This window comes from Seriola aureovittata, chromosome 21 (genome assembly GCF_021018895.1).
Source record: "Seriola aureovittata isolate HTS-2021-v1 ecotype China chromosome 21, ASM2101889v1, whole genome shotgun sequence".
NCBI classification, from domain to species: domain Eukaryota; kingdom Metazoa; phylum Chordata; class Actinopteri; order Carangiformes; family Carangidae; genus Seriola; species Seriola aureovittata.
The window spans coordinates 10,885,110-10,899,272 of record NC_079384.1 but is presented as its reverse complement, the minus strand read 5'-3'; the positions used below and the strand labels follow the sequence as shown (position 1 = coordinate 10,899,272).

The 14,163-nt window shown below is 40.3% G+C and overlaps 2 protein-coding genes across 3 annotated transcripts; both read left to right on the top strand.

Annotated features, from left to right (window-relative positions):
• Positions 1-536: 536 nt before the first annotated feature.
• On the top strand, positions 537-4,980 carry LOC130162820 (FERM domain-containing protein 6-like). Its single transcript, XM_056366657.1, has 13 exons — positions 537-608; positions 1,287-1,377; positions 1,613-1,692; positions 1,863-1,921; positions 2,110-2,317; positions 2,411-2,566; positions 2,893-2,958; positions 3,132-3,200; positions 3,307-3,481; positions 3,863-4,036; positions 4,215-4,343; positions 4,460-4,482; positions 4,569-4,980. Exons 1-13 carry the CDS (start codon positions 537-539, stop codon positions 4,608-4,610), a joined length of 1,344 nt encoding a protein of 447 aa, XP_056222632.1. The 3' UTR covers positions 4,611-4,980.
• Positions 4,981-5,348: 368 nt separating this feature from the next.
• On the top strand, positions 5,349-11,003 carry ghdc (GH3 domain containing). 2 transcript variants are annotated; one of them, XM_056366728.1, is made up of 11 exons: positions 5,349-5,568; positions 5,771-6,061; positions 7,235-7,431; positions 7,544-7,738; positions 7,934-8,053; positions 8,304-8,601; positions 9,245-9,434; positions 9,795-9,866; positions 9,972-10,105; positions 10,210-10,298; positions 10,407-11,003. In XM_056366728.1, exons 1-11 carry the CDS (start codon positions 5,484-5,486, stop codon positions 10,626-10,628), a joined length of 1,893 nt encoding a protein of 630 aa, XP_056222703.1. In that variant the 5' UTR covers positions 5,349-5,483; the 3' UTR covers positions 10,629-11,003. The 2 variants fall into 2 exon arrangements, with proteins under 2 accessions (XP_056222703.1, XP_056222702.1); XM_056366727.1 differs by having other exon boundaries at positions 5,759-6,061.
• The last annotated feature ends 3,160 nt before the right edge of the window (positions 11,004-14,163 follow it).

The window sequence follows — 14,163 nt, the reverse complement described above, 5'->3', positions numbered from 1 at the left end:
AAATGAAATCAGTATTTGGCGTGACCACCCTTTGTCTTTAAAAAACTTGTTTACAGTTTTCTTACATACCCGGCTGGTTGGTTGTTTCAAGCATCTTGGAGAACTTGCCACAGTAAAAGCAAGAATTTATTTTGGGACCAATCAGACGCCTCCCTGATGGATAAGAATCTAAACATCTACAGTGCCAAAATGTTTTCCACAGTACTGTGTGTGTGATCATATATGACAGAGAAGAGCAGCAAATACTGAAACCAGAAAATGCTAAATGTGGTATTTTTGTTTGCTTGAAATTGAATTGATTTTCAGTTTAATTGTCAAGTAATTTTGTGTCAATCAACTAATTGATTGATGGACTGATTGTTTCAGTTCTACAGTTAACTTCACAGCTTAACTTGATGCCTGTTTGACAAAATACACCATATCATAAGTCAGTGGGTGTCAGGTCAAGGAGGGAGGGCTGACTTGCTTGTGAAGCCCGTGGGAGGACAGGAGGAGGATATATGGAGGACAGAGACGCAAGGAAGCTTACTGTGATAATGAGGTCCAAACAGAGGCGACAAGTGTGCATCCTTCTACCCAACAAGCAGCACCTGGACTGTACTGTCAGGGTGAGTGGCTGTCAAAGTCCTTTTATTGATTTGTTTTACTTTAATCCCGATGCATCATATACCCCAGATTTACTTTCCCACTTAAAGGCCTTTCTTCTATGCCAGAGGCAGGACATGGACCACCCTGCTTTGGGTTTGGGAAATTTTGGTACTGTTTATCTTACTTGGTCGTATTGTTCAGGACTGTGCTTGAACTTAATTATTCTAATGCAAAAACTGAAATATTGAGTATCTGTTTCAGTATCTGTTCAAATTCTGCACTGAGCAGACTGGATCTGCCGTTCAAAAGTATTTTGATCATGCGAATGGAAACATTCGTAAAATCCCTGAACTCTCTCAATAGGGGCTGACATCTTTTTAAGGGAGGATGGTTGAGCTAATGGTAAGATCACATAAATGCTTCAAATCAGAGCGTTCAGCTCAATTCAATACGCAAAACTAAATAATGAAATGATTAAATATTCAAATAATAATAATTAGATAATAATAATAATTGAATATCTGATTTTACAGTTTCTGTAATCAAGGAGTCATCTCCATCATGTCAGCATTGGACCAAACTACTGTCTGATACCTAATAATGAGAAAAATACTGTATCAGTGTGAACCCAAAGCTCACAGGTTAGACTCGGAGCCACGTAGCTCTTGTGTGTGTCCCATTCTTATTGTGTTTTTCAGGTAAAAGCCAGAAGCCATGAGGTGTTGACCAGTGTACTGAAGCAGCTTGGCGTCAGTGATCTCCAGGTCCTCAGCCTGGCTGTTCTCAGAGGTCAGTCACTGTCTGTGTGGGCGTCAAGTGAAAATGTTTACACTTCATCCACTGAGGAATGCTGAGACTTAGGGAGGCTGCTCGTAATGAATCAACTTGTTCTCTTATCAGCCCGTGAAGTTAAAAATGACATTAATTATTGCTAATTGCTTGAATACTAATAAAACTGTTCACAATATTACCATTGGACTTGATGTTGATCTATGTTCCTTGAATGTGTGTGTTTTTCCCTCAGATAATGAATATCTCTTTCTGGATTTGGACCAAAAGCTGAGCAAGTATTTTGGCAAAAGATGGAGCAGAGGCTCCACAACAGTGGGTTTTTTTATTTTTATTTTTTATTATCTCACAACTTAATGAGCATCAGGTCTTTGTTGCATGAATTTTGTTTGTGTCTTCAAATATTAACTAGACTGCTTAGAAAACTCTTAAAATGAGTAATATAGCTCTTTGACTCTGTTAAAGTATTTATTCTAACTTTTCAGGTCCCATTCATCGTATTTCTGAGGGTGCAGTATTATGTGGAGAATGGGCTGCTAATATTGTGAGTTGGTCTCCCAAATACAAATCATAAATGTCTGCACAGGCCACTGTATAATCATACAATCAACATAACATTATGTTTTCTTATTTATTATTTCATGAGCTGCTGATCAGTGAAATGAAATGACGGCTCTCAAACCCCCATGAAACAAAGATGACCTTTGTCACCCGATCTCCGCTTTGTTTCAGGAGCAGCAAAGTACAGCAGCTCTACTACACTGAGCTGAGGCAGAAGGCGCTGCGCTCACAGAGCCGCCATCAGGAAGCTTTGTTTTTCCAGCTGGCAGCGTCTGCGCTTCAGGCTGAAGTCGGAGATCTGGAGCAGAGAGAGGAGGAGAAAAGACAGGAGAGAAAACACAGATGTTACTTTCTTCCTGAAGATTACTTCCCCTCCTGGGTAAAAATACAAAAAAAATAAATAAATAAGTGTGACACTTTCAACCTAACCTTAGAAATCATATTAATTTTATGTGCATGTTTGCATGCTCAGCTGATAAAGCGTCGTGGACGAGACTACCTGCTCCAGCACTGCCCTGTGTTGCACGGTGAGCTGAGAGGCGTGTCACGTAGCCAAGCTATCCTGCAGTTTATAAAAGAGGCCAGCAGCCTGCAGGATGGACCGGTCACCTTCTACAGGATGAGACAGGTCAGACTGCACCGACTCACGCTCAGCATTTAAATTAACTGAGGAAAACCACCAGAAATGGGCCCTAATAACCATAAAACCACTGGTCCTATTATAATGAAACTCAGTCATGCTGCATTATTTGTCTATCTGACTTATCTTGTTCATTTATACGAATTTGTTCTGATGCCTGGCATGAGAAAAGAGCTGAGTATCACTTGTTTGGCCTCATAATGGCTCATCCTGCATTTCTGCACATATTGAAGTGAGGAAACACACTCTCTGCTGCAGCATCTGTTTTATGAGCTCATGTTTTATAATTTAAACTCTGCTTCTTTTATGTGCAGGAGAAAAAGGAGCTGAGAAGTTCAATCCTTCTTGGTGTGGCAGTGAAAGGAGTCCGTATTTATCAGGTGGTTCCACCCCCCCAGTGACTGATAGCATTACATAAAGTTAGGGAATTCATTTTGGCACATGCACATTAATCCATGAAGGGTTTGACTCGTAGATGTAAATTAAATTCTCTGGAAAAGTGAGTTGAGATGGCTTGTATTATAAATGTGAACTGATTTTGATTTTTCTCAAGGGGGTGGAGGGGAAACTGTGTCTGTTGTATGATTTTTCCTGGACCGATATTGACCGCTTCACTTTCCAGGTTGGTCCTAAGAACACAATACGCCCCTAAGCATAGTTATATCCACAGAAACTTGCATATTGACACCTATACGAGCTTTGGTCTTGACCTTTCTGTTGCTTTCCAGGGCAGCAGGTTTGAAATCGCTGCAGTCGGCTCTCTGTGCCTCCCGAAGCTGGTGTATTACACTCACTCAGCCTTCCACTCCAAACACGTCCTGAAACACCTCAGTGATAGTCACCGGCTCCGCATCAACACCAGAGATGCAGTCAACTCCATCCAACAGCTGGAAGACATGCAGGGTCAGCAGGCTCATCCTACTCTGCTCCAACACCTCAGGGTTTTCTTTTTGTCATACATGTACGTGAGGTAACAGCCTCCGTATTCTAGGCCAAGTGTTTGCAATATAAATCAGTGATAAATCCTTTCATTTCAGACTCATCACAGACTCCTTTATGCCTCCTCTCAATAGGTTTTGTCATTCCAGTGAGAGCATCCTATCATATTGTCCTTGGGAAAACCCTGCAAAGAATATTAATCTGACCCCAAGCTACAGCAGTATTGAAAACAAGCAATGAAAATAGAACAATATGGGACCTTTAAACTGTTTCTTACATAATCACAAGCCAAAGGTGTCTCTTTCTTTTATTTCTTTTTCTTTTTTTTTTGCTGTGTATCTGCAGCCAGTCAGTTCTACAAAGAGGCGTACATCTGTGACATGGCACGCTTAAGGCAGACACTTCAAAGCGGCAGCCTCACATCCTCAATGTCTGACTGCAGCGTTGCAGTGATAACAAGCACAGCCTGGTCCAAAGAGGAGGAGGAGGAGGAGGAGGAAGATGAAGGCTCTGTCACAGGTTAGCTGAGAAGAAAATGTCCATGATCAAATATGTTTGGCAGCTACTTCCCATCTTGTATATTCTATACCACAAAATGTTTCTTAGAATACAATGACAATGATGATAATGATAATGGAGATAAATGAAAATCAAGAGTGCACATTGAGCATCTCTGTGTTTATGTTTATTGTGGCAGAGTTTGAGTGGTGCATCGATGAACCAGAAGAGGTTTTTGTTGACAACCCAGCTGAAGTGTCCTGGCTAGCTGAGCTGGTCCATGGTGCGTCTGTTGATGGACCCTTGGTGTTACCCTCTACTTGGGCAGGTTGGTCTAAAAAAAAAAAAAAAAGCAAAGACATCTAAACATCATCTAAAATCATCACATCCATGTGTTTATGAATTCATGCACACAACATAATTTATGTTCTCTTTCATGATCAGCTGTCACCGTGGAAATGAAACAGGTGAGCGAACTGCAGATCTCTCTGACTGATCATTTCCAGCACAGACCTGCATCAAAGGTTTCAGTGTTGTCTCTGATCTTTTGCAGGTTCTGAGGAGGAGAGCTGATGAAGGGGTTTCAGTGGACTAATGTACCGCCAGCGGCAAGAAGGACTTATTACATGTTCTGCAGCTCAGGACAGTACCGCTGATATTAATGCCCTGATGCTAACGTTGCTTTTCAAATCAGTAATCAGAGACCAATCCTGTGCCTAATGCATAAATTATAATCATAATTACTGTATAGTTTCAGTGCGGCATTAGCTCAGTTCCTTTATCATCAAATTATACAAAATGTATAAATGAAAATGAAACTAATATCAATAACAGTAAAAATATTTATATAATGTACATATAATATGATAATATGTACTGATTTTAACTTCTAGTCTTTGCTGTTTTTTTCTCATCTGTCAACTTTAGGTACCACGGATTTACCTAAATTTATAAAAAGAACATGACATTAATCTCGATTGTTGTCGTTGTTATTGATGATTTTTCTAAAATAGATTACTACTTTTAGTGTGACATCATGACCAATTCGGATTGAAATTATTGTCTTTTGAGTTATGTTTGCTTGTTTGTTTTTGTCTTTTTATTTCAATGGTTCTGTAGAGCCATAGACTGTATATAAAGATCTTATCATATATCTTCTATATAATATAATATATGATAATATAATTCATAAAATAACAAAATAATACTGATATATGATGGAAAGTAACATATATCTCCATATATATATCTTATAAATATCTTTATTAACAGCACATGTGGAGAACAGATTAGCAAACGTCATCGTATAGTCAACCAATCAGTGACAGCTTGTGACCAAAACACGGAAGAAGCTCAAACAGTGGCGAAAGCAAAAGTTAAGACTCTTCCTTTGACACATAAATGCGGCCTAAACGTTATTATATTCAGTTAAAACAGCAGGAACACTAGGTCACAACGTTGTGTCTAGATGGCTGTGTCATGGTTTCGTGTTGCTGTGCCCCTGTGTTTTGCGGTTTTATCGTTGGCAGTCGCCATCGTTGGACAGAAGCAGGGTAAGTGGATTCAGTATGATGAAGCTGAATGTGTGAAATGGTGCAAAATGTCGCTGTAACAGTGTCCTGGAGCAGCAGCAGTGTATAGTTCTCAGTCTTGTCTGTAGGTAAAACAGGTAACGCATGTAATATAGACTAACAGCGCCCCCACCTGGCGCCTTTTCCGTTTGTGTTCCTTGTGTAACACCAGGGCTGTTCACAGGGATGCCGCCTCCTCTGCCTGTAGCCCTCGGTGTTTGTTCCCTGGCCGGGATGGCACTTGTTTGGAGGGACATTAGCTCGAAGATGAAGGGTGACAACCGGACGTTAAGCGGTCTTCTGAGTCAGTATCTGGGGGTGAAGGCTTTGGGCTGGCTGGGCAGACGACAGAGAAAGAAACTTGAATCCGACACGCTCAATGTGAAGCGAGTCCAGGAGGAGACGCTGCTGAAGCGCCTGAGTAAAAACGCAAACACATGTTATGGAAAACAGTTTGACTTCTGCTCAATCAAAGGTAAGAAACGAAATAAGATTGTGGAAATGAACGGTTCCAGGCGTGTGGGCATTTGGTTGTAAAACCAGCTCTCACACGGATTTGTCCTCTGACTTACTGTGATGTAAGGTTGCTTATATATGGTCAGAGTCTATAGGCTGCACGGCAGTCAATGACAGCAGGGCAGGAAACAGGATTTTACTGAGGTCAAGGCACCAGATTACCAAAGAGCCACCCCACTCCCCCGAGGAATTTTTGAGTAGACTTCATATCGTTCTTCACATTAATCTAATGGTTGATTTCATTATCAATCAGTCAAATAAGCAGTCTTGAACTTGAAGTCTTTAAAAAGTGAAAAATGCCTGTCAATTCCTCTCAGCTCAAGGCAATGTTTACATATTTCATATTTGATTAGACAGTCGTTTAAAAATACGTTTATTTACTTTGACCTGACAAGAAATGTGTCAAATTCTCACATTTCAGAAGCTGGAACCACCATTTTAGTTAAAAATTGGCTAAAAAGATTAACAGACTATCAGATTATAAATGCATTTATTTATTTCAATTTATATTTATTCAGCTGTTAAATTAATTACTATCTTCTTTAAATTGAATCTACCCAAAACCATATTCCCCCTTTCTTTCTTTTTTAGTTTTTTAAAATTAATTATTAAGTGTACACATTTAAGAAAATGGTGAAAAATGTCCATGACAGTTTCCCATCATCGAAGTTGATGTCTTCAAATTGCATGTTTTATCCAAAAATGAACAAACAGAGCCGGAATCCCAAACATACTCAATTTACTCTCATATAAGATGCTAATTCTTCAAATGTTTCAAATTCATAAAAGTCCTGCCTGTAAAAATATGCATGAAGATCATTCTGACTATAATGCTGTCAAACCCATGAGGAATTAAATGATCTAAGATAAAGCTGTGGGTCACTTGAAGAAGCTTTATGAAGACATGAACATTGTAGTTAATTCTTGACCTTGGTTAACAGTATTTATGGCTGTATAATTTCAACTCAAAGGTCCAATTATTTGCTCTTTTTGAGCTTTTAACCTCATTTCATGGTCTTCATCAGCGAAGTGAAGATTACAAAATGATTAAATGCGGAAATCAAAATATTCTCTAAACAAACTTTACTTGAGTTTAAACTGGTTGTTCACAGTTACGATGACGTTGTTTCAGACAGTGCAACCTTCCGGGCACGTCACCCCATCACCACATACGAGCACTACCGAGAGCTCATCAGACACATCGCTGCAGGAGAGGAGAAGGTGATCATTGCTGAGAAGCCGCTGATCCTGGCCATGACCTCTGGGACGTCAGGAGCCAGCGCCATGCTGCTCAGCACCAAAGACACCAACACTGAGTTCTTCCTGCAGGTGAAGCCACTGCTTGGTCTTGATGATGTGTTGGCCCTGTTGCAGCCTGTGTTGTGCTACTGTCCATATAAAACTATGATAATAACAATTTTTATTTGTGTGTTTCCACCAGGGAGTGAGTGTGTGTTTGAATGCCATGCGTCAGGCATTCCCTGCGACTGACAGCCTCCAGCGCACAACCAAGTTCTTCTACACACCTACTTTTCGCCAGTCTGAGGCCGGCATTCCCATTGGACCAAACTCATCTACACCAGCGTCCTCCCGCCACATGCTGAACCTCTACACCACCCCAGCGCCTGCCTTTGAGGTACAATAAACATATTGATTAGTCTGGGCGTTACGTCTTCGCCCCGTGATGAAAGATTTACGGTGTGTGATTAACACTTCAAGGTTTTAGCCGCTTCTGAACATTGTTTTTATGGTTTGCTTTTGGTTTGCATGCAGAACTTAATTCAATTTCCTAATGACTTCCAACTAAACTGTAATGTACCTGTCTCTGAAGGTTCCCAGTGAGAAGGACACACTCTACCTGCACCTCCTTTTTGCTCTGAAAGATCCCAGTGTGGGAACACTGGAGTCCAACTTTGCCTCCACGGTTTTCTATGCTTTCAGTGCCCTGCAGGTACTGCATCGTTCACGTCACGATTTATTAACGGTTGCATGTCATGTATAAACATTTTATGTGTTTTTTTGCATCATGCTATTCTCTACTGGATTATATTCATGTAGGAAACTGTGGAAAATGTTACAGAAAATAATAAGAAGCAAAAAAAAAATAAAAAATCCCACAAATTTAGTTCATAATTGTAAAATCAATGACATCATTTCAAAATGTAATTTCTATCTGATCTCTCTCCCTCTCTGTCCTGTAGGATCGTTGGCAGGAGCTTGTGGAGGACATTGAGCGAGGAAAGGTCAGCAGTGCTCTGGCTCTGGAGCCCAAAGTGAGGGCCGGGCTTGAAGCTCTGATGAAGCCAGACCCAGAAAGAGCCACTCAGCTCCGGGCCCACTTCCAGGACGGTTTCAGGGGGATCGCCAAGCGGCTGTGGCCTCACCTCCACCTGGTGCTGGCGGTGGACTCAGGCTCCAATCAGATCTATGGGGAAATGTTGAGGGAGAATTACTGCCAGGGAATTCCTTTCTACTCCCCCTTTTATGCTGCTACTGAAGGTAACAACCATTATGCAACCCTGGACACTACTGTGGGAACAGCTGGTGTAAATGACAAAGTCAAGTCAGTTTTGATGGTAGGGTGGCCAGGAAGTTTCCGTCTGACATAGCATGTGGAAGGTGTGTGTCCTACTGTACTGCCCACATGAGTTCGCATAATCCATGGTCAAGCAAATTGCGCATTAAATATATATTAAACAGAATGACAGTAAGTAAATTGCTTTACACACAGCAGGACTCTTCAGTTAAGTTGTTTAAAGTTCAAATTCAGTGATTTCCAGTTGTGTTATTTTTAGTCATTTACCATATAAAGTACTTTTTCTGGCTACAGATTCACAGATGCAAATGAGTTGTGTGTGTTTCTTCATTGTCGGTAAATAAAGAGATTAACGATGCCACTTTTGGCTGTTATAACTTCTGATGACAGTTTATAATTTAACTGATTAATCGTTTAATCAAAAATAAAACATCAACATCATTAGTTTTGGTCTCAACAGAAGAGAGAGAGATCTCTGAGGTTAAATCGAGGTCTGAGCATGAATGACTGATGGCACCAATTAAAAGATTTTTTGGATTATTATTTCAATATTTACAAGTTAGAAAGTCATCCATCAGCTTTAATTGAATGTATGGGCCCCTCCAGGTCTAATAGGGGTGAACCTGTGGCCTCAGGAGCCAAGCAGACGCTATCTGCTGTGTCCTCGCTCCATGTTCTGCGAGTTCCTGCCCGAGAGCAGCCTGGAGGAGGAGACGCCTCACACTCTGCTGATGGAGGAGGTGAAGGAGGGACAAAACTACGAACTTGTCATCACAAACGCTTCAGGACTCTTCAGGTACGAAATTTTTTTTTTTTACCTCGTGTTGTGAAACATCTATCTATCTGCCTGAATTATACAGAGGCTTGTTTGCTCTGATTTTAAAGGGTTAATTGTCAATCAAGTGCCCTTCGGTCGAATGTTAGCCTCCAAAAAGTTTTGTGAATGAAATTATGTCCCACGATTGCTTTGTGTTATTGGTTTAGTGATGTGTTATCACTTGACTGCAATCTATCATGACAGATTCAGAATGATAAAGCTGATGTCAAGATTTGTGATCTGGCTCCATCAGACAGATCTGATATACAATTAGACTTTAACATTATAACTAACTGTTACAGCTACATAAGTGACACTGGTATTTTGCTGTTTTCACAGATATCGCGTTGGAGACATTGTGAAAGTAGTTGGGTTCCATAATCAGTGCCCCATCGTTGAGTTTCAGTACAGGTACAGTATGGCAGTACAAATAAATGCAAGTGTATCATCTCGTGCTCATGCATGTGTGCTTAGGTAAATGTTAAATGTTTTCTCCCTGCCTCTGTCTCCTGCCAGACGTGGCCAGATGTTGAACGTTCGAGGGGAGAAGGTGACTGAAGTGTTGTTCCTTGATGCTCTGAAGAAAGCTGTTGCTCAGTGGCCAGGAGCTCAGCTGGTCGACTACTGCTGCGCTGAGAGTGGCATCCTGGGTAAGACGTCTCGATTATGCCGCTCGGTCATATCAGAATTTGTATTCTGTGAGTGTTGATTCAGTTTGCGCTGTAATGAATCTCACTTCACTGTGGTGTTGTAGGAGATTCAATAGGCGGCTCAGATCCTCATTACCAGGTGTTTGTAGAGCTGAAAGGTGTGAGGAACCTCACAGAGGAGCAACGATACAAGGTAAGACAATCCGAGAAAGCAGCAAAAATACACAGCATGCCCGCACTTTATTATAAAATCACTCTTTATTGTTTTTCTCTGAATGCTGTCTTCTCTCCTTCCCCCCAGCTGGACATCTCTCTCCAGCAGGACTCGGCTGTCTACAAGTCTTTCCGTATCAAAGGCAGCATCGGACCAATGAGGGTGCAGCTGGTGGCGGATGGTGCGTTCAAGGAACTTCGTAAGCAGATGATGGCCTTCTCAAACACATCACCCAACACTTTCAAAATGCACCGGGTGCTGCGCAGGAAAGAATACGCTGATTTCTTATTGGGAAAAACGGTTTCCTGAAGCCTCCTGTTGTGGGGAAAGAGATAAAGCTTGTGACTCTGACTGTGGTGAACACTGACTGACTCACATGTCTCTGGTTTTTTATTAACTGTTCATCAAGGAGTTGGTGAATTGTGCCTTTGGCAACCGTTAAAGACAAAAACACATCATTCATTTTTGCCAATTAAAAATGTTAATTTGACTGATGTATTTTCTCCACCATATTTATAATTTTATTAAAGGGTGTTGTTAAACTGTTACTATAGCTTTGTTTAATGAACCTCATCTCTCCCCCATGACAGTCAGAGTTAAACCATATGCAGTGTATATACTGTACCAAAGATTTATGAGTGAAGTTATGAGTGAAAAACTGCTACATAAATGAATCTAACCAGGTTTCATTTTGTTGCCTTATAACAGGTGGCTGATATTCTTTAACATTTACATTGCTACATAATTTTTAAAATATTACCCTTTCAATAGATCCCAACTGGTGCAACATCTGAGAAGATTTTCATGTAAAAATAAACCTTATTTGCATAAATCTTGGAGTGGGGCTGCAATGCAGCAGAGAAAAGCATCTTAAGCCTTTTAACTCCGAAACTTTGTATTTCCACAAGTAAAATCCTGGTGTAAGTTATGGCCTCTTATACTGTAAATGATAAAGAAAAATCTGAAAGTGAAATACTGTACGGGATGTTACCTCATCAGGAACAAGCCTATGAAATCTGGACTCACTAGCATTACATGTTTTGTCCCTTTTTGTATCCTGCCGTATGCTGGGAAAAGTAAGCATGCAATTTGCAGTTTATTGTAATGACTTTATATCATGTCTTGGAGCTGAAAATTATTATTGCATTTGTCTCCAGAACTGTTACTTCATCTTAATAAGCTCTCCCTTTGGAAACACAATATCCAGATAATTTAAATTTGCCAGCTTTCTTTCAGAGCCTCCTGCAGCTAGCTGCTAATTTCTGCCCATTTTGAGCCCAGAGGATCATTCAGATTAGAAGTTCTGTTGCTTCTTGTTGGCTGGCAGAAAACACGCTAGCTGGTGTGGGTTTTATTTACCTTTCACCATCTGACCAACTACCGTACCCATATTTACAAATGATACCTTATCATCAGCCACTAGAGGGGGCTAGTCTCATGTGTAAGACGTAAGACATTTGTGCTGTCAGGCTTCAGGCAGCCAGATTCACTACTTATTTGTGTTATCATCCCCTTTCTCTAAGCTGGATTCTTGATCATATCTCTGTTAGTGCCTTTAGGGTGAAGCCCGTCACTGTAAGTCAACCAAACATAAAACCAGAGGCAAGCAAGAGTCTGAACAGCAGTTTACTCAAGTGCAAATGCAGAATAATGGAGATTTTTATAAGTTTTTTATATTTAGATGACATATAGTTTGGACTTTGCTAACTTCAACATTATTGTATTTAATAGAATTTTATCCCAACTGCACTGCTAGTCAAACATTTATTATGTTGTCAAAGAAAAATTGCAGCTAAACACTGAACAAGCCCCTTTCTGAAAGTCTGTAAGTCTCATGTGTTGTTGCATGGCTCACTCCTCTCCTGCAGGTCTCTCCGCTCACAAAGTGGGCTAATATTTTTAGTAATGTCCCATTTCAGCAGAGATTTGACACTGCTCTGGCTTTATTCTGGCTTCATAGTGTGATCAGACCGAAGCATTAAAAGCTAAATTTACCTCATCGAAGCTCAGGCCGAATGGGCCTTTTCATGAGATGGTGACGCCAAGGAAGAGAGGCTGAGGGGCTGTTTTCCCTCTCTGGAGGTTTTAAAGGGTTTAACCTGTAGTTACCGGAGGAAGTGAGAGTCTCTTATCTTCCTCACGTTCACCAGCACTTTCAAGGTCACAGGTTTATTGCCTATTGACTTATGAAGCTTGAACACAGACATTTATTAGCTTTAAAGAGCTGGAAGCACGAAAACGAAGACACTGAACTTTCGCTTTTCTTTGCCGTTGTAATAGGTGAAAATTGTGTTGATTTTCAGACTTTAATGTCAGATGAAGAATCATTTTCATCCATAAGTCAAAAGATTTCCTAAACTAATGAATGTAAAAATGCAGGAGTAAGTTACAAAATGTGCCTTATTGTCTCAGTCTGGCAAGATCGCACTTTGAAAATGTTGAACATATTTGAACAAAATAGGGACATTAAATAATTTTTATGTGTTCGTGTACTTTTGTGAATTAGTTTATTACAATTCAGTATGATAATTTCTCAAAAATGTGAGTGACTGTGATAAATTGAATGAGGAGAAACTGTTTGTTGATGATGACACTGTTTTATTGTGAGAATATGATACAGAAATCAAGCGTGTTCCCAGTCATTTGATCCATGCTTTGACTTTGTTTTTTAAATTTTATTATCATTACTTATTCTGGTCGTTTTCTAGTTGCTGTTGAGTGTCATGGTAGTGTGTGTCCTCCCTCTGTCTGTCATCCACACAGGCCTGGAAGATTTGTGCACACACACACAAACACATAGAGCCTCTGTGCACATCTGCTCAGTCACAAGTTAATTCAGTGTAAACAGCAGAGATTTGACAATGATGGGCTTGATTTCTCAATGGGTTTGCTGAGGGAAGGAGGTTGTGTTTAATTGAGAGAAAGGATGTTGCATGTTGAGTGAATGATGCCGGATATAAAAGCTTATCTATCTTACAGTTTAAATCAGGATTAAGGCTGTGTTTTTTTTCATTCAGGTTTAAAATGGTAAGAGTTTGTTTTGTAAATATCAATAAACAGCTGATTCAGTTTGTATTTCAAATTTGAATTTACCCATTTTAAATCAAGTAATACCCCTCAGGTTTCATCTCCAGCAGACATTTAGACAAGCTAGGAACTATGGGAAATGTAGTTGGGATTGTATTTCACCTGGCTGCCTGTGCGTCACTCTGTCGTATTAGACTGTGGAGTAGATAGTGAGCATGTTTAATGGATTAGCCTCTTTATTAGAGACAAGCAGAGATGGATGAACTACAAGAAGACGGGACAATGAGAAGCCATTAAAAATAAATAGCAGTGAATGGCTGCCAGGGCTTGAATAGGATCCGAGAGGGGGAACAATACCCTGTTACAGTCTGCGAAACAGTCTTTTACTTTCACTGGTTGTCTTTTTTTAACCCCCTTTTCCTCCAAATGGAGCTCACCTGTGCAGCCTGATGGATGGATTAATTACTCTCTGCATTTTAATCACCTTTTCTCCACAGAATTTTCTGACTGACAGGATGTTAATGATGAGTTTACAAAGTGTCTTCTTCCCCACACAGAGTCAGGATTTACTGAATTTCATCCAATTAGCATTTTAATTCATTTAAATTTCACATTAAAGGTGTCCAGTGTGATCATCATTCACCACTTCTTTGACCTGGTTATTCTTAGAGATCTGCAGTTTGCTTCCAGGACTGTCAATCTAGATCCAATCCATACATACATTTTCACCCTAAAGATTACAAACTTCATTGTCGGCTTGAGGAAACGCCCACACAGCTGCCGAATCTGTTCAACTTTAGATAGATTACCAATGCCC

Coding starts and splice junctions, on each gene's coding strand:
- LOC130162820 (XM_056366657.1), top strand. CDS start 537: ATGAGGTCCAAACAGAGGCGACAAGTGTGCATCCTTCTACCCAACAAG. Junction 2,959..3,131: donor AAGGAGTCCGTATTTATCAG/GTGGTTCCACCC, acceptor ATTTTTCTCAAG/GGGGTGGAGGGGAAACTGTG. Junction 4,037..4,214: donor AGATGAAGGCTCTGTCACAG/GTTAGCTGAGAA, acceptor TTATTGTGGCAG/AGTTTGAGTGGTGCATCGAT.
- ghdc (XM_056366727.1), top strand. CDS start 5,484: ATGGCTGTGTCATGGTTTCGTGTTGCTGTGCCCCTGTGTTTTGCGGTT. Junction 6,062..7,234: donor TGACTTCTGCTCAATCAAAG/GTAAGAAACGAA, acceptor ACGTTGTTTCAG/ACAGTGCAACCTTCCGGGCA. Junction 9,435..9,794: donor AACGCTTCAGGACTCTTCAG/GTACGAAATTTT, acceptor CTGTTTTCACAG/ATATCGCGTTGGAGACATTG.